The following is a 22,937-nucleotide window of genomic DNA, read 5'->3' on the forward strand; positions in this document are numbered from 1 at the left end:
AGCACCCGGGAGGGCGCAAGCGCCACGACCGGCGGGGGCGATAGATCCAGCGGGGGGAGCCATGGATCCGCCGAAAGGAAGGCCAGATCCGGCCCCAGAGGCCGGCGACGGCGAAGGAACGGTGAGGTCCGAAGTCCGGGCGGAGGAAGACGCGGGGAAGATGGCCCGCGGCTAAGCCGAAGCATCCCCCGTCATCATCGCCGTCGCGTGATTTTATTATATTTATACATGCGTAATGCTAGTAGATGCAGTACAGTGTCTCGTACTGTGCGGGCACGGCGTCCTCTGACGCGGGCCCGGATGCACTGTTCATGCGCTTTGCCGTGCGGTTCGAAGCAGCCTCCGCTCAAGCTGCGCGGCGTGTCACGGCGCACGCGGCTTCTTCCAGTACTAAAAGATACGGAGTAAGTGCAGGTAACTGGGCAAACCGACCATCGGAAAACCGTTGGGGGGGGGGGGGGGGGGGGGAAGCGTTTTACGTTTTTACTGCAGCTAGTTTGTACACATGCGCGAGCTTTTCACAGTGCACGGCGGCGTCCGGTTCCGAGATTCCGAGTCGGGCGGGCTAGACGGTAGGTAGGTGGACACGGCACGGATCGATATCGATCCTTGGCCATGCTATCGCCATGGCCCAACCAACTGTTCGAACCTAACGGACACGTGACGCGTGCTACCGTGTGCATCGCTGCGTCGCCTGCACTCCCGGAAATTCACAAGTTTTTTGGAAATGTCTGCGAGTATAATAAGAGAAATTATTACATTCCGCGTAAACAAATTTTCGCGTCGGCCGATCTGCGCGTGGTGGCTGATTCTGATTGTCTCGGGCCCATAAAGCCCACCCACTTCTTTTTTTTTTGGAAAAAGTCCTTTTGACCCCTGAACCATTGGCCGAGTTCGAGATTCCTCCCTGAACTTCAAAACCGTCCGAACTGGCTCCTCGAATTCCCGAAACCGTGCAAACGACCTCCTTGAGTGGGTTTGAGGACGGTGAGTTCAACAAAATTAGATTTTCTATTTTATATTTTTTTGTGATTTACTATTATTTTTCAAAAATTCAGTTAAAATAAACATAAAAGAAAAATAGAAAAACCGCCCTCAAACCCGCTCAAGGAGGTCGTTTGCACGGTTTCGGGAATTCGAGGAGCCAGTTCGGACGGTTTTGAAGTTCAGGAGGAAACTCGGACTCGGCCAATAGTTCAGGGTGGTCAAAAGGACTTTTTTTTTTTCTTTTTTAGAGCAAAAGCCCACAACACTTCACTCAAGAAGGCTGAGCACACGGCTTGACTGACTTTGGGCCTGGATCCTTGGCTGGGCCGTCTAACTGACGCGTGCAGCTTGCCAGGAGCCTGCAGGCTGCACCAGATAGATAGTTAAGCAGGATTGCTGGTGGTTTTGGGCCGGCAGGCCTTAGATGATTTTTTTTTTCTCGAAGAAGGCCTCAGATGATCAGTACACACTACAATCAAGTTACTGGTACAAGGTCGTCTATGAACATCCTCGGAAATTCACAGGCAAACCATGTAGATAAGCTTTGGTTTGATTTTGCATTTTTAGTTGTCGATAAACGACACCATAAAATAAAGTTGCTCTTTTGTTTTGGTGCAGGCTGGACCTGGAAATTGCATTGTTAACGACCAAATTAATTTACATTGTCTCGCATTCACATCGTCACACCATCTCTCACACACTCTAGTTTGTCTGTATCCTGCTGCTTCTTTACAGCATGTACAGTACGCGACGAAAACGGCGCTGCGGTTTCAGGGGGACGATCCGGAGTAGTCGTCGTCGCCTCGCTCGTCATCGGGGGCGAGGAAGATGCGCCGCCTGGAGCTCCGGGCTGCAGCCTCCGTGTGCAGGTCTGCTTTGCCACCATGATGCCTCCTCCATGCTCTCTTGCTCGCCCGCACCTCGGCGGCGAGCTTCCGCCTCTGCTCGTACAGCTCCTCTAGGAAGTACTCGTACCTGCACTCCAGATTGCAGAACCCCTTGTCCCTGCCACCCAAATTTCAAAAGAGCAGTCAGCAGCTAGCAGGCCAGGGGTGCGGCGACGAGCACGAGAGAAGCAACAATGCAATGCAAGCTAAATAATGGTGGTTGCCGATCGAGGCTCACATGTATATGTAGATGGTCCTGTCGTCCAGGCGGCAGCTGCAGCGCTCGCAGGCGAGCAAGGACCCGTTGACATGCCGGCCGCCGCCGCCGCTCGTGCCGTTACGGTCGTTGAGGGCCGTGGCCAGTGCTGCCATGATGCCGGACGCGCCGGCGCGGGCAGGTTCGGCGACGCGGAGGAGGCGCGCGGAGGCGGGCTCCGCGACGGCGGCCATGAGGCCAACGCTGGTCTCCGGGTTGCAGGAAGGCGCCCCGGTCGTCGACGACGGCGCCCCCGCCGTGCGCTTCCTCTTCTGGAGGGCATGCCGCCGTGGGCCCGGCCGCGGCATGTGGCCGGCGGCGAAGAGGCTGCCCTCGGGGACGCGGGCGCCGCCGGGTCGGGACGGCGGCCACCAGCCGGGCTCCGCCAGGGCTAGCAGGTCGCGGATCGTCGACACCCTGCTCCCCAGCATCGTCGTTGGTCCACTGCTCGAGTAACTATCCTGTTCTCCACGTGCTCGAGAGTGAGGAGCGAGCTGGTGTGTTGGGTACTGCAAGGTCGGAAGCGGTTTATATAGGGCAGGAGGGACTGTCAGGGGCGTGTTTTCTCGATTACAAGGATGACGCAGACATGCACGCACCACCATAGGCACGCACGCATGGATGGACATGCATCTTTTACCACATTCCTTTTGGGCTTTTCTCGATCCAGAGAAATCTGTTTTCTTGCTGACATCTTTGCTGTACCTGCAGAAAAACGAAGACAGTGGCCTGTCACATCGAATCTTTGGACACATATATAGAGTATTAAATGCAGTTGAAAAAAATAACTAACTACACACTTCATCTATATTGTTTCCCTTAAATTAAACTCCCCTAAACCTTCTTTTCATCTATAGTTTTCAGTCTACCACTATTTTACATTCTCAAGTCTGGTTGATTATTGCATAGTTTGTTCATCAGCATATAAAATTCAGGAATTTCTTGCAGTAGCTCTGTTCATGAATCATACCCAACCCTTTCATCAAATCAAAAGGACTGAAACAAACGTAAAAATTAGGAAAATACCACGCATATATCATGCTAATTTTTTGCACATCAAGTTCAATTCTTGATCATTGCCTTGTGATGCCTGGAAAATACCACGTATAGACCTCTTCTTGTTAAGCAAGCGAACAAAAATGGAATCTGAGGTCTCATATACCTCTTATGGAGTCTCGTCTTTGACACCAAACGCTCTCCCCCTCTCTCAGCATATGAAGAGCCTTGTTGTCGAAATGTGTACACCAATTTGTGCTCGAGGATTACTCCCTAGAGTAGGACCTCTGGTAGCTAACCTCATTCGACTATGTGAATCAATGAGGTTTCGAGAGCGGCGCTTCCGCTTTATATAGAGTTATAGACCGCGCGAAACACCGGTTCGCCCCTTTGCTTTACGCTTTCGTTATATTCATTTTGATCCCTAATTTATTGATATTTACAGTATGCGAAAATACCTACCTAGTACCGCCTCTTATTAGGACCCGTAAATGTTTTGTAATATGTGTCCCCCCGCCCATTTCCAAATTTAGAACGAAATACTAGTTATTTTACAGTCCCTTTAATTGTTGAGTGGTATACACTTACCACGTACTACTTCCATCCCAACTTATTAGTCGTTGCTTTTCTAGATACATAAATTTTACTATATATCTAGACATAATATATATCTAGGTGCATAGCAAAATCTATGGACCTAGAAAAGTCGTTTAACCTAAGTAAGCTTGAAATCAGGAAAGTTAAGGTGGATGGACTGTATCCCTCCGTGTCAGTGACTCATCTTTGGCAGAACACAAAGAAGAGACCTGATGCCCGCGACAAACTACCACTCCTGCGAGAACGTGAGCATGCATCACAAAGCCAAGGAAAATGTCGCTTTGTTCCTGCAGCATCAGTTTGTCTCTAGCGCAGCTGCTTTTGCCCGGGATGCAGACTTCCATTCATATGAGCGGAAAGCCTCAGCAGGCTCAGGCATGGTGTGTGCTTGGACCGACGTGTAAAGCGTAGTGGTCTGGCCGTGGCATCAGTTCTGTTTTACGTGCCGCCGGTTTTGGTTTGCTGTAAAGTTTTGGCACAGAATTGATGAAGGAACAGATTTTGTCTTTGGCCAAACAAAATTGTCTCAAGTTTGCAGATTGCCGATGCCTTTCTGGCTTTTCCCATCGGCGTGTACAGTACGTGCATACAGCAAGGAGATCATGCACGATTGATGGTGGTTTGGTTTAGTCTTAGTGAGAGCTCGGTTGCAAATGTGAAGTTTTTGGCTGAACCGGAACAGACTTTGATTCGGGTTCTAACTTTTTTTTTGTTTTTTGTTCAAAAGAAAACTATTTTTTGTTGGGTTCAAGTGCCCTTAATTTTGGATTGCTTTTCGAGATGTGACAATTAATTGCTGTTGTCTGGATGACTGTATGTATACGATAGGCATACGGACGTTTGCAACTCGATCGCTTGGTCCAAAGCCTGAACATATGTTAGTGCTCTTGTGCAGTGTGCCATGCATTGCAGCAGCAGGAAGGGTCCGGGCAAGTTTGTTTCCCTTTCCCTTTGCCATGCTCTGGATGCACCGCATGCCAGTGGTGTACAGCACCATCCTGTCTTCTGTATGATTTTTCTCTAAAATTCAAGAACAGCTGTTTTTGTATGCTTGTGTAAGGGTACAAACATGTAACATTAGTTGGAGGCGCGACGCAGATGCTTGCTCACTATTATATGGTTTATCCGTTTATGTTACATTGTTACTCATCAGTGGAGATGGTAACTAAATAAACGGGCCACTTTGGGTACGTTTGCACACCAGGCCCATAAACCCAAGCCCGGGATGGAGCATCTTGGCATGAACCTAGCCCATATATTCCAGCAGTTTTAATAACGATTGCTGCTGCTGCTCAGTTAACAAATTGTGCATTGCAATCCACGGAATAGTTTTCCTTTTCAGATCACGACCACCTTTCGCTTATAAGTGTGCAACACCCGCCAATTAAGACACGAGATTACACCGGATCTTGTTCACAACATTACCCAGCAGCATGGTAAACCAAGCAGGCAAGCACGCATCCAAACGACAGGTTTGCACCCAAGTCTTCTTAACCGCGGCACCGTTCCAATCCCGGTGAAGGTTCATGCCAAGACCTGCTAGTCTACTACTAAGTTTTCTGGTGCGGATAGTGATTCTTCTGCAACTGATTCCCCAGATCCGACCCGGGTCCATCTCAGTCCCTCCACCTGTGGCCACAGCTCGGGTTGCAGCAGATGAAGTACAGCGTCATGGCTTGCTCTCCCTTAGTTGGAGCCTGCATGTTCAATGCATCAGAGTACATGTAACAGCACCAAAATAAAGTGCAGCAATGACTGAGACGATGCACTGGACAGCCCGTGCAGTAATAAGGATTCCAAAACTAGCAGTAACACGAGCCATCGCAGTTATATTGCAAAAATAAGAGATACATGTCCTGTATCCTGATATTCAAAAAGTCAGGTGAAACCAAATAGCTTATACTAATAAGTAATAACAACTGGTTAGAGGGCCTTGGAGCATTTGGAACCCAGCTTTTTGAGCAATGTGACAGATCATGAGACCCTGGAAATTGGAATCTTTCTTAAGTGGTAGATAATGATTTGATTCCATCTGAACAAGTTGATTCAAGCTTTTATCGTATGGACTAGGTGGATACCACAGGGGCTCCGATCCAGTTTGGCTTAGCTAAAGATGCAAATCACAAACCCTCCCTAATCACAAATAACCAATAAATCATGAAACACTACACACTGTTATTATGAATGCTAGTGTACTAACAAACTCCGTCATGCTTTCGTATTAGCTTCTAGCCAACTAGATGACACAACAAAAACATCATCTCTAGCAACAGCTGCAGTATGTAAACGGCACCTGTGTACAAACCTGGAAAAAAGCAGCTTCTGGATGGTTGCAGCTGTAGCATCTAACACTTCTGGTGCGAGGCAGACTAGGATCAGCTGCTACATCCTTCAGGACATCCTTGGGTTCACCCAAAGGCTTACGGAGAACCCTTTTGTACACACAAGTATCGGAAGCAACCTCCTGTTCACATAAATGATTTAAAGATTAGAATGATTAATGAAAATAAGAGCAAGCTTGTTAATTGAAAATTAAATTCGTTGAGTATGTGCGGAAACTGTATTTACAAATAAACGATGAGAAAAACTCGTACTTCACTGCAGACAAAAGAATGAGCATCTAAGGAAAACAATAAAACCAGAGAAATTTATCTGCTTCATAATGTTCTGGAAGCATCAAAAGCATCAGCAAGATACATGACTTATTTTAAATGGCATTCAGCTTCAACCTGGGTTCCCCTTGCAAAAAAAAAAAAAATTCACAGAAGGATTTCATTGGCTCCTTCACCTTCCTCTAAAGGTGGGTTTCTGCTAACACAGTTTAGTTCTGTAATTACTCCCACTGTTTTAAAATAGTTGATCAACAAAATGTGCACTGGCTACACGGGCCAACACATTTAACTGTTATTAATGGAATTGGACCATGCTTACCTAGCGGGGATGCGGGTGGCAGCTCTCAGCCATGACTTGGCAGCACATGTGGCAGTTGTGGTGCGGGACGTTGGGCGCAGGCGCGAGCGGTTGGGTGGCACGGCCGTACGGGGACCAAGCACAGGTGGCTGGCAGGCTGGGCAAGTGAGAGAGATTGGCGGCAGCACGGGCGCGCAGGACTCTGCGGCGCTGGATCTGTGAGGTATGGGAGAAGTCCAAGCTGTGGCATGTGTCGGCGAGGTTGCTCCCTTGGCTGAGTAGGGGCTCGTGTGAGAGCTCCTACACCTGTGAGCTCAGGGGATATGGATGAGAGCTCGGATGAGAGAGGGGAGGGGTTCAAATGAGAGGTTGGTTGGAGATCATTTTCTCCGCTTCAATTCTCATAAGTGTAGGGGCCAGGATGAGGGCAAGGTTGGAGTTGCTCTAAAAACTTCGCGGTTAAAGCACATTTCAAGGCAAACCAAATTGTAAAGCAACATTATAGGCTCTTTGTAACCTACAACAGGCTTCATGTTGGTATGGGCAACTGAGCAGCCCTGAGTCCATGAATCATCTGTTTATGTTCAAGAAAGAAAGCACCAGAAACATGAATCATCAGCGTTTCCAGCAGAACCATAGTACCATCATCCAGCATAACCAAAATCAGTACCATCATGAAACGAAAATTTAGGTGCAGAATATTCGTCACTACGAATGTCAGCCTAAAACATCCACGAAATCATAACGGAAACAACGTACTACCAGACCCAGATTTGCATCCATCCTTACACAATCAGATCACTAAACCCAGCCTAAACCTACCCGACCCCCATTCCCCACATCAACTTTCATAAGAGCACAGCGGTGCCAATGCATATGGACGACGAGTATGCATCCCAGTGTGTTGCTGCTCTGGGCTGTCGTTGTGAAGGCTTCCCCCAGGTATACTTGGGACTGCCCCTATCTTGTGAGAAACTGCGCTTGTCAGCGTTTGACCCATACATCGCCAAAGCCGACAGATATCTAGCAGGTTGGCAAGCCTCACTGCTGAACCCTATGGGCCGCACAGTGTTGATTAACTCAGTTTTGGACGGGCAGTTAGGATATGTAATGGGTGCACTTCCACTACCGCCGGGTGTAATCCAACAGGTGGATCGCCGGCGTCGCAGCTTTCTGTGGACAGGAGAAGGAGATGCAAGAGGTGCAAGTTGCTTTCGCATGGGACAAGGTGCGCGACACCAAAGACCAGGGGGGCTTGGGAATCAGAGATCTCGGCATTCAGAATACTTGCCTCCTACTCAAGCTCATCCACAAGTTGTTTACAGCTGGCCAGTCGTCGTGGGCCGTATGGGTGAAAGAACGTGTTAACCTTGCTTCGTTTGATGGGGATCTCCTGGGACATCATTGGGGCGTGCTCAAGGAACTATTGCCTGTTTATCAGGCAATCACCACGGTGGCAATTGGTGACGGACGGACTACCTCCTTCTGGCATGACGTTTGGGCCGGCGATGAGAGCCTTGCTGAGAAGCTCCCGGCGCTCCACAGCCACTGCAAGACAACAAGCCGATCAGTACGCCAAATCAGTGACGAAGGCCTCGAGCTACACCTAATGCCACGACTCACACCTCTTGCCCGAACAGAATTGATTGAAGCACGACAAATCATCGCACGGCTCAGGTTCAGTGACTGATGACAAGAGACAATCCCCTCTTTTTGGAATTGATGGCCGCCTACAAACCTCCATGCTGTACAAGTTGCTGAAATCGAACCGAAGCCAGCCAGATGCCAAAGCGAAGTTCATCTGGTCCAGCAGCACGCCTCCGCGAGTGCAGTTCTTTGGGTGGCTACTGATTAGCGACAAAATCCAAAGCCGAGTGAATCTGCAGAAGCGGAAGGTCCTTGAGGAGGCGACCTGTGAACTATGCCAGCATCAGCCTGAAACTTCTTTGCACCTACTCTTTTGGTGCCCTGCTGCTGCCAACTTCTGGAGGCGGCTGGGGTTCCTGGTGCCCAGTGATTTTGATGTGGGCGAGCTCCACCACTTGAGCAGGCCGCCGCACATCCCGGCTCTGCACTTTGAGACTTTTGTGCTGCTGTGCTGCTGGCAGTTGTGGAAGCGACGGAATGGTGTTGTCTTCCGAGGAGAAGAGGCAACAGTGATCCAACTACTGCAAAACTGCAAAGCTGAAGCCAGGCTGTGGGCATGCAGGCTTCCCCGTGCCGACACGGCGCTTGGAGATGTTTGGTGCTCTATTTTTCATCAGGCAATGTAAAACTATACTACACCCTGTAACAAAACCTTTTTCATCAGGCCATCTTGGGCCACATAAGCAATGAAAAATCAGGTAGGGGATCCTCTCCCCTCCCGGTGACCCTTCAAAAAAAAGTAATCCTAGGGTTTCCTCGAATCAACAACAAAATCTGAGGAAAAAGGGATTTATTTGAGGAGGAACACGGGAACCACCTGGTGCTCGCAGTACTGGCAAGCGTAGAGGAGGGTGCGCGTCTCCTTGTCCTCCCGCGGGTACAGCATGTTGTTGCTGCGGCGAAAACAAAACAAGAACAATTAGAACATGAATCGAACGACAAGACTCCTCTTTCGAAGAGACAATCTTGAGACTGAAACAGGAATGCTAAAAATTCCGTGGCTTTTACCATTCGCGGCAGAACTTGAGAGCGCTCATGGTGGTCTCGTCGCCTCTGTCTCTCACCTTCCGCTCTGTGACTGCTTGTCCCCTTCTCGGCTTCTCCCTTCTGCTCTTTTCACTCTGCGACTTCTGGCAAGCGGGCCAAATGGACCCCACATGTCAGCGACCAGGTAGTGCCATGCCTGGACCCATCGGAAGGCGAGAATGTACACGTGTCATGCGATGGCCGCTACCGCACGCGGGCCACCTACCCCGCCGCCGCACCGGATCCCGCTGACCCCTCCCCTCCTCCCCTGCGTCCGCTCGTCGTCTCCCCGCTCCAAACCCTAACTCCAATCCGGAACAGCCAAAACAATTCGCGAAAATCGCGCAGAATTTCGCTCTAGACTACTCCCTGCTCCCTCCTCTGGTGCGAACCCAACTCGATTAACCCATTTTTGCGATTTTTTCATTTTTGGGTGGATTTTTTTCATTCGAATGTGGCTATGGCAGGGCAGTGATGCAATGATGCACATGCTGGTGGCCCCGGATGGGGGCGGAGTGGAGCTTCAGCCGTACGGCGCGCCGCCGGTGGAGCAGGAGCTGGAGCTCCTCCGCGACAACGCCGACGACGGCTGCGAGGGCCACGTGCGGTATGTAGGCGCGGTTCAAGAGCTTCTTCTTGTTGCTGTGCTTGTGGCAATCACTCGCGTTTAGTCGCCGTCGGTCCGCTGGGCGATGGAGCGGTCTCGCCTCTGCGCGTTGGTTGCTTGCTCTGGAGCAGTGACAGTGCTCTTGCTCTACTTCGGAATTTATTTTTATGCTTCTTCTATTTCAGAAATGGTTGTGGTTAAAGCCTAGTGTTGACTCTGTCATTCTTTTAATGTGATTCCATCAGGTGTTTGCGGTGCGGGATATCTGGCAATGCGACGCCCCATATGCGGCGTGGTCCTGATGGCCCAAGAACTCTTTGCAATGCGTGCGGCATTGCTTACAGGAAGGTAAAACCATGCTCTTATGTTCTGAAGTAGTCATGTAAGAGTTTCTTTCAACTTCCTGACACTTGCTTTGCCATCAGCAATTTGGATGTTGCGAAGCTCTCTTTATCAATTCCTTGGAGATGCTATAGCTAGGCATGGACTTAACTTTCTGATTCATAAGTACTATCTTTCCTTTGCTCTGTGCCTTAATGTGGACTAGGTGCCATGCACTGAAATGGCTATCTTTTCCCTTCTGTTGGAGGTTGTGTATTGTGATTTTTCTTGTGATCACAGGTTGCAACCTGCAAGCATAAACCATGGCATAGTATCAGGTTGTGCATTTCGTCTGCAGTGACAAAACTTCTTCCTTTGATGATCATGAAATAATTGAATTACTTATCAAATGTATGCATATGCATCCTATTTTCTATAGAGTAACTAATACCCCATTTCCCTTAAAAACAGAGAAAATACTTTTTTGTTGTCTCGGAAAAACTTTGATCTAGCATGTTAGGATTGAAAACAATATGGCAATGCTACTTACAGCAAAAATAAAGAGACATCAATATTTATATTTTTTCCATTATGGTTAAAATGCTGCTCTATGTCATTTTCCTCCCATTTTTGTAGTGAGGATAATCTGATGCAACCAGATATGCATTGTGTTTTTTTGTCTCCTACTCAAAACATTTCATGATCCATCCAGGGCAAAATGAGAAGAATGATAGAAGCTGAACCTCCCATAGATGAGGCTGCACTCGCAAAGCTTGTTCCAGAAGTAGGCATGGAATTTGAGAGTGAGGAAAAGGCATACGAATTCTACAACAAATATGCTGGGCATATTGGATTTAGTGTTAGAAAAAGTACATCACATAAATCTTCTGAAAATATTACCAAAGTAAGAACTTTTGTGTGCTCAAGAGAAGGCTACAACAGGGATAAAAAATCACTGGAAGCAAAGAAGCCAAGATTGGATACACGAATTGGTTGCCCAGCAAGATTGATTATTAAAGTCACACCTGAGTGCAAGTATAGAGTAACTGATTTCAAAGCAGAACACAATCATCAGCTGGCCCCTCCTTCGACGATGCATATGTTAAGGTCGCAGCGGATATTGACAGAACTTCAGTCTGGAGAAGCAGAACTATCAGATGATTCGGTAGTGACACCAACAACAAAAGCAACTGGGGATCTTGTTGTCAGACAAGTCAGTTTCCTTCGGAGTATCTCTCTCCTTCCAGCTGATTACAAGAATTCTCTCCGTTCGAAGCGAATGAAGACTAGGCAACCTGGTGATGGTGGAGCAATATTGAAATATCTGCAGACAATGCAAATGGATAACCCCTCTTTCTTTTACACCATGCAGATTGATGAGGATGACAAGCTGACTAACTTCTTTTGGGCAGACCCAAAATCAAGAGATGACTTCAACTACTTTGGTGATGTACTCTGCTTAGACACAACATACAGAATAAATGGATATGGTAGGCCACTTGCATTGTTCCTTGGTGTGAATCATCATAAACAAACAATTATTTTTGGTGCAGCTATGCTTTATGATGAATCATTTGAATCATACAAGTGGCTTTTTGAGAGCTTTAAGATAGCTATGCATGGGAAACAGCCTGCTGTAGCTTTAGTAGATCAATCTATTCCATTGAGTAGTGCAATGGCAGCAGCCTGGCCAAATACCACACAGCGAATTTGTGCTTGGCATGTATATCAGAATTCTCTTAAGCACCTCAACCATGTCTTCCAAGGTTCAAAGACATTTGCAAAGGATTTTAGCAAATGTGTCTTTGGCTATGAGGATGGAGATGAATTCTTGTATGCATGGAGAAGTATGCTGGAAAAGTATGATCTTAGACATAACGAATGGCTGTCTAAAGTGTTTGATGAGAAAGAGCAATGGGCCTTGGCATATGGTAGGCATATATTTTGTGGTGACATCATAAGTGCACTTCAAGCCGAGAGTTTCAGTAGTATTTTGAAGAAGTTCTTGAGTCCTCAACTGGACTTAGTTTCCTTCTTCAAGCACTATGAAAGAGCAGTGGATGAACATCGCTATGCTGAGCTGCAAGCTGACTTCCAAGCTAGTCAAAGCTATCCAAGAATACCTCCGGCCAAGATGCTAAAGCAAACTGCTCATACATATACACCAGTGGTGTTTGAGATCTTTCGTAAAGAGTTTGAGCTATTCATGGACTCTGTGTTATTCAGTTGTGGGGAGGCTGGGACAACATCTGAGTACAAGGTTGCTTCATCTGAGAAACCCAAGGAACACTTTGTTCGATTTGATTCAAGTGATTGCTCCTGTGTGTGCACTTGTAGGAAGTTTGAGTTTATGGGCATCCCATGTTGTCACATGTTGAAGGTGCTGGATTACAGAAATATTAAAGAGCTACCTCAAAAATATCTGCTGAAGCGATGGAGGAGGACAGCCAAATCTGCAAATGAAGACAACGAAGGCAATGCAACAAATACTAATGGATCATCATTGAATGCCCCTGCTCCTGCTGCAAATCACCATGGGTTTCAAAACTTCAGTGCAATGATTCAAGTAAGTAGATCCTGATACTTGTCTGTACCAGAGTGTATTGCCCTGTATTTATTGTAGCTGATGACATCTTTATATGAGTGCAGGACACTTCTGTTTCTAGTATGCCTTAGAATTCATTTCACAGGAGCTTTTGATACAGGTACTAGAACTCATTTCAGCAATTTCCTCGTTTTTGTGCTTCAGATGAATTTTCATATGCCCAGTACCTCTTGTTAGTTAATTTTATCTGGGTCTAGTTCTGGGCCCATCTGTTTTATCGGCTCGTCTTAGAAAATGGAAAGTCGGTTCCTGCTTACAATGTGGACACTGGACAGTTGTTGAATCCATAACAAAGATGTTATCCAAATTTTCCATACGTGCTGGCAACAAATCATCTTTGATCATCCATTTGGACTAATTGCATTCGTGCTGAAATGCTTGAGGGCATCATGAGCTTCCCTGCTGGATTTCCTAGCAGTGCCCTTACAAGAGATCTTGAAATTCTTTTAGAACGATGTCCTAAACATTTTGACCAAACAGTTCTATGTGCTTTTGATGCTGTTGTCTAACGTTTCAATCTGCTTCAATTGTCATGCAGGTTAAACACCAACGATGACTACACATGCACCTTGCAACATTGGCCACTGAAGTAGTGAATGGGCTGCCGTGAAGTGCCCCTGCATAAGTCTCCAACATGTACATTATTCAGCCATAGGAAATTCAGTTGCTAAGGCACCGATCCCTAGTGTAGAGTAGATTGTAATTTTAAAAAATAATGCTTTTATTGCTCTGGAAATAATTCAGGAAATTTTGTGCATCCTGTAAGCTCCCCCTATTCATGGTAGCCCATTCATTATTAGGAGTAAAAATGATTCAGGCATCTCAACCGACTGTATGCTCGAGAAGAAGATGCGTCTGAAACTTGTGCGGACAGCCTGACTGGACCATTCTGTGGAGAGCATACAGACCCCTCATGATGCGAAGTTCATTCAGGGTGTGTTTAGTTCACTTTGCGTTTTTGCAAGGGTATCTTCAACATTTGAAGTACTAAACGTAGACTAATCGCAAAACTAATTACAGATCTCGTCTGTAAACTACGAGATGAATCTAATGAGCCTAATTAATCCATTATTAGAGTATTAGAGTATATTTACTGTAACATTACTGTAGCAATTTAGTATCAATCACGTCCTAATTAGGCTCATTAGATTCGTCTCGCGATTTACAGTCCATTTGTGTAATGCGATTTATTTTTCGACTACATTTAGTACACCATGCAAGCGATTTACAAAATTTTTGTGTTTTGCCTTTACAAATCTAAACACGGCCTCAGTACGATTCAGATATGGGGTTTCATCTCGCCTGCAGCTGAGCTGGACGGCTTGTGTATTGAAGCGTTGGGGGCAAGCCAGAGCAGCTTGCATTGGCGTGGCTGGCTGTGGGTCTCGGCTGGCCCGACCGGCCCGGAGGGGCTAAGCTAGGCGCTCCAGCAGCCAGCGATGCTCTCCCCTGGCTGGTTGTGCTTGCCATCTCTGGTTCAGACTTCAGAGGCAGGTGATGTGTGCTTGCCTCATGGTACATGTCTGTGTATACATTTGCATAGCAATAACCTGCAAATGCCATCGCATCTTGGATCAAAATCCTTGGTTCCATAAAGCCATCGTATAATTTTGAGCTGGGCAGCTATCCTTTTGGCTTCTGTTCTGTGAGGACACCAACACCCATGAAATGAAATCTTCAGCATGTGATCCATGGCACAACAACCTTTGGCAAGTCGCCAGCTGGTGGCCGGCCCAATGATACAGCAGCATTGTCTTGGTGTTAGCTAGTTGAGGATCTCCCAGATATGATTCGATTCAATAATCTCCCAGGTTGCTGAAGAATCTTCAGGATACCTCGGACAACACCAAGTGGCGCCGCCGCTGGCCTGAGCGTCCGCACCGGCTCTGACGATCAGCGGCCACTGTTCCATTGCCGTGCCATGCCCCGGCCCGTTCGAGCACCGCTGCCATTGCCTCGCAGTCGCAGCGACGGCGGCGACAGGGACGTCGCAGCCGACTGACACTGACGCAGGCATCCACGATGTGGCAGAGTAGCGTGGCGGGCGGCCCCCCCAAGCCCAGGCGTCGCTGGCTCGCTGCGGCTGCAGGCAAGCGTGACGCCGGCCTTGTCCTCGGTGGAGCAGCGTGCCGGGCGGGAGGAGAGAAGAAGAGAGCTCACCAATCAGAAGCAAAAGATGGTTGGGTGGGATGGTGGTCCATGCCCTCTGGTGGCTTGTCGGCTGATGCTTCCCAGGGGGATGCCTTGCTTCCTGCCCAATTCTTTCTCCTCGCTCGCCGCCGAGAGCCGGTGACGGTGACGGTGACAAGGGCATGGCGCTCGAGCCTTCTCGCTCCCTCGGTCCTATCCTACTCTATCCCCCGGCATCGAGTCAGCGGCCAGAGGATGGTGGTGACTGGTGATGAGGCCCAGCGCCTCATTGCCTCAGGTGATCGGTGGCTGCTAGCACCCGGACGTGTTTAGGCTACCTATGTAGCCGATCTTCGAAATGGTGCTATGTAGATAACATTAACATTTGTTAGGCTTGCAGGTTAATGTCTCTGTTTTTCGGATTTTTCGTTCTAGGAACGATGTACCACTGGCACCCATCGTGCACTTCGAAACCCCTCCTGTAATCTAAGCCACCGACAACGTTGCGCGTGCGCCGGAGTGAGTGAGGCACTGAGGCAACATCACAGAGCACAGGGGTGGGCGAGTGAGGCCGGTGTTGCCGGTGAGGCGAGGCGTCGGCCCTGGCTCGCGTCATTGCTCTGCGCCCACGCCACGCACCGGACACGGGACACGGCGCATGTGACGGCGGCCTGCGGGCCTGCGGCGGGCCGCAGCTTTTCCACGGCGCTGCTGGTGCTGGTGCTGGCGCGGGCACGGCGCCGGGGACCCGTGCACATGCAGCAGCCGGCTCTCGTTCTGCAGGTCCCTGCTGCTCTCTTTGCGGCGGCCGGCGTGCCCCAGAAGCCTCCACGGCTCCATGATTCCCCTCGCGGCTCTGCTTGGTCGGTCCTTCTCCTTCACAAGCTTGCCTCTCTGGATCTGAGCTTTTACCCGCTATCCATCGACCAAACTAGGCCTAAGACTGACTCCAACAAAGCAGTGCAAAATTGAAAGGCAAACTAGCATTTGCCTCGCGTGAACAGTAAAAGTTCGACATGTAAAAATTTGGTCTCTCCAACAGCGAAAGCATTCGCGATGCAAAAACCGCGGGGAAGAGGAGGGATAGCGCCGCACGCCGCGCGGGGGAGGAGGAAGGCAGATCGAGAGGGGCGCCGGCCAGCCCATCCGCCGGCGGAGCTCGAATCGGCCGCTCTGCCCCTGCTCCTCCACCTCCTCCACTGCCGCCAAGCTCCCCGTCGCCCTCGTCCCCAAACCCAAACCCCATGCCGCTTCCCCCTCCGCGCTCCCGGCCGCGCAGGGGGAGGACAACGACGGCGTGCACCTCGTCATGGAGCTCTGCGAGGGCGGCGAGTGCTTCGACCGCATCTTCGAGCGGGAGCACTGTGAGGGTGGCGAGGTCTTCGACCGCATCTTCAAGCTCGGCCGCAGCCGTTGAGCTCACGGCCGCAGTAGGGGAGGGCCGCTTCCAAGGAGCTTCCGAGGAGCTCGGTGCAGAGGAGCTCGGCCGCGGGGCTCGGTGCAGAGGAGGGAGAGGAGGGGCAGCGCCTCGCCTCCCTCCTCCCCGTCGAGCGCCGCGACGCCGCCGCCGTGGAGGGGCCGGCGGCCGGTGGAGTAGCGCGAGCTCCAACACCAGGGCTGCTCGATCCGGGGCCGGAGATGGAGGGAGCCGGCGGAGGGCGTAGGGGAGGGGGCGACACGCCGACGGAACCGCTTGGCCCCGCCTGCCGCTCCCCACCGAGGCCTCGCCGAGCCTGCCGCGCTCCGCGATTTGCCGCGAGTTGGAGGAGAGGGAGGAGGAGGCCTCGCGGCGCGGAGGTGAGGGAGGAGGAGGGCGGCGCGGAGGTGAGGGAGGAGGCGCTCCCTCCCCGGCCTCCCTCGGACGGCGGCGGAGGCGATGCCTCAGAGGAGAGAGGGAGCGCATTTTTAGCTCGCCTCTCTCCTCCGATGCAAAATGCATCCCGTGGATGCCTGCTCCGTTGGAGATTTCATGATGCACAGTGTGATAGGAGATGCATAAATGCCAATGCCTCCTTTTGTTGAAGTCAGTCTAAGAAGGCTTTGTGCACAGTAAAAGACCTCATGCTGAAGAAGAAGCTGATGTTCATCTAACAGAAAAATAAAATCCGACTGCTCTATCGGCAGGCCCATCCTAATAATTGATGCACTCCACGTATAAAAACACTGAGATGGAGATGGCATGGCACTTTGTACCAGGTGTCCAAAAACTGGTCCAAAGCTTTGTTCGTGTGTGGTGAGAAAGATATATGCTCTTCCACAATCACATGCTGAAACCTTTTCCTTGTTTCCTTCATCACCTCAGCTACACAACAAATCCAACCGGCCAAGCAACTTTTAATCGTACTACCATGTCTGACGCGAATGATTTCGCAGTATCAGTCAGTACTTAACCTAGCTTAGCATACGTACGGCGAATCCGAGCTTAAAAAAAAAAGAGCTCTCACTACGTGAAAACCTCAAATATATAACAAGTCATTAGTAACGGGCTCTAGAAGCCCGTTACAAAGAAGTAAAACTGTAACGGACCACAAACAACGCGTGTTATCAATAATCTTGGCTGGGCCCAACCCGACCACGCCACCACAACGCCCGTTACTAATAATCAACAATAGTAACGGGCGTAAGTAAAGACCGTTACTGGATTCTGGGCCGTAACGGTATCTGCACGCAACCGTTACGAATGGGGACATTATCACTAACGGTTTGTTAAAGACCGTTACTAAAAATACCAAAATGCGTAACGGTTGGTTTAACCCCCGTTACGAATGGCACTGACATGAGTAACGGTCTGCTATGGCCGTTACTGATGTCTTATTTTCGTAACGTGGGAGAGAACCCGTTACGTATGTTTCTCAATGCCCATTACAAGCTGTCTAGCAATGATTGAGGTGGAGCACTGTAGCAATGATTGACGTGCGGCATCATTCTAGCCTCTCGATCGCCGGCGTCGTCCACCCGGCGCCGGCGGTCCTTCGCCGCTGAGACTGCCGCCGCTGTGCCCGCTGGCTGGTGTCTCTGCTGCGACTGGTCGCACTCCGGCTCCACCACCACCAGCGCCCGCCGCGCTGCTCCTCTGCTGCGCCCGCCGGCGCCTCTGCTCTGCTCTGCGACCGCCGGCGGTGCCTCTGCTCGCCCGGACTATCGACCGCCGCTGTTCTGCTCTGCGACCGCCGCCGGCGCCTCTGCTGCAACCTCGGGCCGCCTCTACTGTGAGTTGGCTCCACTTGGCTTTACCGGCGACCCCGCCGACGCCTTTGCTCCACTTGGCTCCACCGGCGACCCCTACGGCAGCTTGGCTCCACCACGTGGCTCCGTCGCGCCACCGTGTTCCCTCCCCGCCGCTCCTACAGCAGCACATTGAGAGGGTATGTAATTTGAGCCTCCTAATCCTCCCAAGTAGTTAGCAAACCTCTAGTAGAATAAATATTTATCAAATACAACCAAAATACTCTTGTTGATCCATGTTTTCGAGTTTTTGCTAAAGCCTTTGTAACACTTTGTTTCATAGTACAAATTTGACCAATATGTAATGAACAAAACATCTTGTAGATGGCGGTTGATCGGACTTGGATGTATAGTCAGCCCCGAGTTTGGGAGACCTTCCTAAGTGGGGTTAATGGTTTCCTTGCTCAAGCAGAGGCGGACATGAGAAATCGGGGTGTGCCTTCAATGCATTGCCCCTGTGTTGACTGTCTGAACCAGAAGAAGTTTGGACAACGGGACAACATTTTCCATCATTTGATCACACATGGATTCAAAAAGAATTACATGTGTTGGAACAAGCATGGTGAGGAAGGCCTTAATGAAGACGAAGATGTAGCGCGACGCCATGCTGAAGTCCATAATGAAGGTGAAACGAGTAACTATTGACTTTACTCATTGATTTCTCATTGTTACAGGGTAGAGCATAATGGATTAACTCTTTGATTTGTCATTATTATAGAAGAAGAAGAATGTGGCAATTATGACTTTGAGGAAGATGAAGCATTCCCACCGGGCGTGATGTAGCCTGAGGAAATGACTGACCAAGAAGTTACGGGTTTCAACTATGATGATTTACTTCCTCGTGTGAACAATGTTGATCAAATGTTGAGAGATGTTGAGTTTCAGGGCGTGTACACATCTTCAGAATTATCGAGGCTGAAGCAATTCGTCGAAGATTCAAAGAAACCCCTGTACCCTGGTTGTCACAAGTACTCTCGGCTTTCTGGTGATCTCAAACTTCTGCAGCTTAAGGCAAGTCATGGTTGGATTGACAAAAGTTTCAAACAACTATTGGATCTGCTAAAAGACATGCTACCAAAGGGAAACCAAGTGGCCGGGTCTGTCTATGAGGCTAAGAAGATAATCTATCCTTTGGTTTTAGAGGTGGAAAGAATACATGCATGTAAGAACAGCTGTGTGTTGTTCCATGGAGAGTATGAGGACCTTGACAATTGCCCTAAGTGTGGGTTCAGTCGTTTCAAGAGGACAGAAGATGGCGGAGATAATAATGCTGAGGACGGGAACGAGCCCGTGGAGATTAGAGGCAGGAAGGGTAACAGAGGGGGTCCTGTGAGGGTGGCATGGTATTTTTCACTCATTCCTCGCTTGAAACGCATGTTTGCCACACGAAAGGAGGCCCAACTCTTGCGTTGGCATAAGGAAGGCCGTAACAAGACCGGGGATGGCAAGCTTAGGCACCCAGCAGATGTAGCACAGTGGGGTAACATTGATGCCCACTTTCCTTGGTTTGAAGAAGATTCCAGGAACATTCGGTTCGCTATGAGCACAGACGGGGTGAACCCATTCGGTAATCAGAGTTCAACGCATAGCACCTGGCTTGTCGTGTTGTCGGTGTTGAACCTTCCACCGTGGTTCTGCAAGAAACGTAAATACTTGATGTTGTCAATCTTGGTCTCGGGGCCAAAGCAACCCGGTGACCGTATTGATGTGTACTTGAGGCCCTTGGTTGATGACCTGCAGACACTTTGGAAGCCTGGTGTGAAGGATGTTTGGGATGAGTTTGAGCGTAAGGACTTTACGTTGCACACCATGTTGTTCACCACCATCAACGACAACCCGGCTCATCGCAACCTCTCTGGGCAGAGTAAAAGGAATGGTGAAGCTTGCCCCCACTGCTTAGATGAAACCTGCTCATTGTGGTTGAGAAAGTCAAAGAAATTCGTCTTTTTGGGGGCACCGTCGTTTCCTCCATAAGAAACATCCATACCGGAACATGGATTATCAGTTTGATGGGGAAAAGGAGAATCGAATGGCGCCTCAGCATGTGTCTGGAATGGAGGTCCACTTGCAAGTCAAAGACATCAAAACTATTGAGGAATTACCTAAGGATGCTATCCTTGGCAAAAGAAAGAAGCGAGATGGTGAAGAAGAAGAGGAGCAGGGGATGTGGAAAAAAAATCAATATTATGGGAGCTAGAGTATTGGCAGCTGTTGGATGTGCGTCATTCGATTGACACCATGCACATCAAGAAGAATGTGTGTGAGAGCATGTGTGGAGCATTGTTACAATAGAGGGGCAAAGGAAAAGATCATGAAAATGCAAGAGAGGATCTGAAAGATATGAACATTAGGCCGGAGCTCTATGCAGAGGAAATAGACACGGGGACGGTCCTTCCTTGTGACACCCCGGCTCAGGGCTTAATAGGATTAATAGGATACTCATACCAACAAGTTGCAACTTTTTTTCCGGAAGCCGGTCTCCAAAGAACTCCGAGGTTAAGCGTGCTTGGCCTGGAGAAATTTGGGGATGGGTGACCGACCGGGAAGTTCTTCCTGGGTGCGCACGAGTGAGGACAAAGTGTGCAGAAAAGACTGGTGTTGGTTTGTGAGGACAGTCTATGTCCTAGAAAGCAGCCAGATGTAAGCGGGCCCGGCCTCGGGGAGGCGGGACATTACAGAATGGTATCAGAGCTGACTCTCGCGGTTTCACGGGCACGTACGGGCGTAAGTGCGGAGGCATGAGCACGGGCGCGTGGGGGCGCAGATGCCACCGGTATGTGCACGGGTGTGTGGCGTGTCAGTGCGCAGGCATCTGGGATGCGCCATTGGCACTAGACGCACGAACGTAGCACAGGGACCATTGGCACTGGACGCACGGACGTGGCACATGGGCTACTGGCATTGGACGTACAGGACGTGGCCTAGAGAGGACGTTCCTGGTTTGGGATTGACCGACGAGGACGTCGGTCTCTTAAGGGGTGAGCATGTGACACCCCGGCCCAGGTCTTAATAGGATTAATATGATACTCATACCAACAAGTTGCAACTTCTTTTCCGGAAGCCGGTCTCCAAAGAACTCCGAGGTTAAGCGTGCTTGGCCCGGAGAAATTTGGGGATGGATGACCGATCGGGAAGTTCTTCCTGGGAAGTGTGCAGAAATGACTGGTGTTGGTCTGTGAGGACTTTCTATGTCCTAGAAAGCAGCCAGATGTAAGCGGGCCCGGCATCGGGGAGGCGGGACGTTACATTCCTGTAGCTGCAACCACATTTTCAAAGATGGAGAGAAAAGAATTCTACGAGTTTTTGCATGGTTTGAAAGTACCTTCTTGTTACTCATCGAACTTCAAGAGGCTAGTGTCGGTGAAGGACATGAAAATGAATTTCCACTTGATGAAATCTCATGATTGCCATGTGTTGATGATAGCTCTTCTGCCTGTTGCACTTAGAGGTATCAAGACAGTACTGGTTCACGAGGCTGTCATGAGCTTGTGCTTTTTCTTCAATGCGATAGAACAGAAGGTGATTGACATGGATGCACTATCGAGGTTACAGAAAAGACATTTTGAGACCCTATGCTTGCTTGAGGCTACTTTTCCACCAACATTCTTTGATCTCATGGTCCATTTAACAGCACATCTTGCGAAGGAGATCTTCTACCTTGGCCCATCTTACCTTCATCAAATGTTTCCTTATGAGAGGTTCTATGGCTTCCTCAAATCTTTGGTACATAACCGGTCTTTTCCTGAGGGAGCCATGGTTCGTGGCTATGGTACCATCGAAGCAGTGGAGTGGGCCATGGGTTATATGGACCCCCAAAACCCCATTGGTGTGCCTCATTCATGGCATGAAGGTAGGCTTGCAGGTGTTGGGACCTTGGGCAAAAAGTCAATCACTCCTGGTCGAGATTCCTTCAACAAGGCTCATTTCATCGTGCTACAACAGACCGACATAGTTACACCGTATGTCAACGAGCATTTGCGACACCTACGTGAAGGTAATCCTAATCGAAATGAGGCTTGGGTTGCAAAGAAGCACATGCAAGGCTTTAACACTTGGTTTCGAGATTATGTCCAGAAAGGCAGCACTGCTATAACCGATCATGAGATAAGAAAACTAGCAGTGGGGCCATTATTTACTATTACAACATACCAAGCATATGATATCAATGGATACACTTTCTACACCATGGCCCAGGATGCCAAGAGCATCTATCAAAATAGTGGTGTACGTGTTGATGTTGTCGACAACAACATGGAGACAGACACATATTATGGTCAGATAGTGGAGATATGGGAACTTGACTATGTTGGATTGAAGGTAGCCCTGTTTCGGTGCCGATGGGTCAATGGGAAGAAAGGTGTGACCGAGGAAAAATATGGGTTTGTTAGTGTTGATCTACGAGTTTTTTGGTTACAAAGATGAACCGTTTGTCTTCGCTAAGGATGTGCAGCAGGTGTTCTATGTACCCGACCTTGCAAAGAAAAACTGGTATGTGGTTATGCCTGGGGAAAAAAGGATTGTTGGGGTTGAAAATGTTGTTGAGGAGGAGGAATACAACCAATTTGATGAAATTCCTTCCTTTGATGAAATTTTAGTTTGAAAAAAATGATTTCGGGCCCACGCATCAGCGTCACAGGCCAAATCAAACCGCAGGCGCCAGCCAGCCGAAATTTTGGAACCGCCTCGCGTGCCTTGGCCACGGGCCCACGCATCAGCGTCTGTAGCCCAAAACAAAGTGCTTCT

General features: G+C 49.3%; 2 protein-coding genes across 3 annotated transcripts; one reads left to right on the forward strand and one right to left on the reverse strand.

Moving 5' to 3' along the window:
• Window positions 1–4,979: 4,979 nt before the first annotated feature.
• Window positions 4,980–9,435, reverse strand: LOC120661829 (DNA-directed RNA polymerases II, IV and V subunit 9A-like). The gene is made up of 4 exons (XM_039940808.1): window positions 9,289–9,435; window positions 9,098–9,173; window positions 6,029–6,187; window positions 4,980–5,420 (listed from the first exon to the last, which is right to left on the reverse strand). The coding sequence occupies exons 1-4, from the start codon at window positions 9,315–9,317 to the stop codon at window positions 5,340–5,342; spliced, it is 345 nt and encodes a 114-aa protein (XP_039796742.1). The 5' UTR covers window positions 9,318–9,435; the 3' UTR covers window positions 4,980–5,339.
• Window positions 9,436–9,517: 82 nt separating this feature from the next.
• On the forward strand, window positions 9,518–13,662 carry LOC120661828 (protein FAR1-RELATED SEQUENCE 5-like). 2 transcript variants are annotated; one of them, XM_039940805.1, is made up of 6 exons: window positions 9,518–9,690; window positions 9,774–9,913; window positions 10,159–10,261; window positions 10,947–12,800; window positions 12,884–12,939; window positions 13,378–13,662. In XM_039940805.1, the coding sequence occupies exons 2-5, from the start codon at window positions 9,786–9,788 to the stop codon at window positions 12,908–12,910; spliced, it is 2,112 nt and encodes a 703-aa protein (XP_039796739.1). In that variant the 5' UTR covers window positions 9,518–9,690; window positions 9,774–9,785; the 3' UTR covers window positions 12,911–12,939; window positions 13,378–13,662. The 2 variants fall into 2 exon arrangements, with proteins under 2 accessions (XP_039796739.1, XP_039796740.1); XM_039940806.1 differs by having other exon boundaries at window positions 9,779–9,913.
• The last annotated feature ends 9,275 nt before the right edge of the window (window positions 13,663–22,937 follow it).

The sequence above is a fragment of the Panicum virgatum genome, chromosome 2N, assembly GCF_016808335.1.
Source record: "Panicum virgatum strain AP13 chromosome 2N, P.virgatum_v5, whole genome shotgun sequence".
In the NCBI taxonomy this organism is placed as follows: Eukaryota; Viridiplantae; Streptophyta; class Magnoliopsida; order Poales; family Poaceae; genus Panicum; species Panicum virgatum.

What these genes read in the sequence shown, in the direction of transcription:
- LOC120661829 (XM_039940808.1), bottom strand. Translation starts at nt 9,317, where the DNA reads ATGAGCGCTCTCAAGTTCTGCCGCGAATG. An exon ending in CTCAAGTTCTGCCGCGAATG is followed by an intron (nt 9,174 to 9,288) that starts GTAAAAGCCACG and finishes TTTTCGCCGCAG; the next exon opens with CAACAACATGCTGTACCCGC. An exon ending in CAGAAGCTGCTTTTTTCCAG is followed by an intron (nt 5,421 to 6,028) that starts GTTTGTACACAG and finishes TTGAACATGCAG; the next exon opens with GCTCCAACTAAGGGAGAGCA.
- LOC120661828 (XM_039940805.1), top strand. Translation starts at nt 9,786, where the DNA reads ATGATGCACATGCTGGTGGCCCCGGATGGGGGCGGAGTGGAGCTTCAG. An exon ending in GGCTGCGAGGGCCACGTGCG is followed by an intron (nt 9,914 to 10,158) that starts GTATGTAGGCGC and finishes TGATTCCATCAG; the next exon opens with GTGTTTGCGGTGCGGGATAT. An exon ending in GCGGCATTGCTTACAGGAAG is followed by an intron (nt 10,262 to 10,946) that starts GTAAAACCATGC and finishes TGATCCATCCAG; the next exon opens with GGCAAAATGAGAAGAATGAT.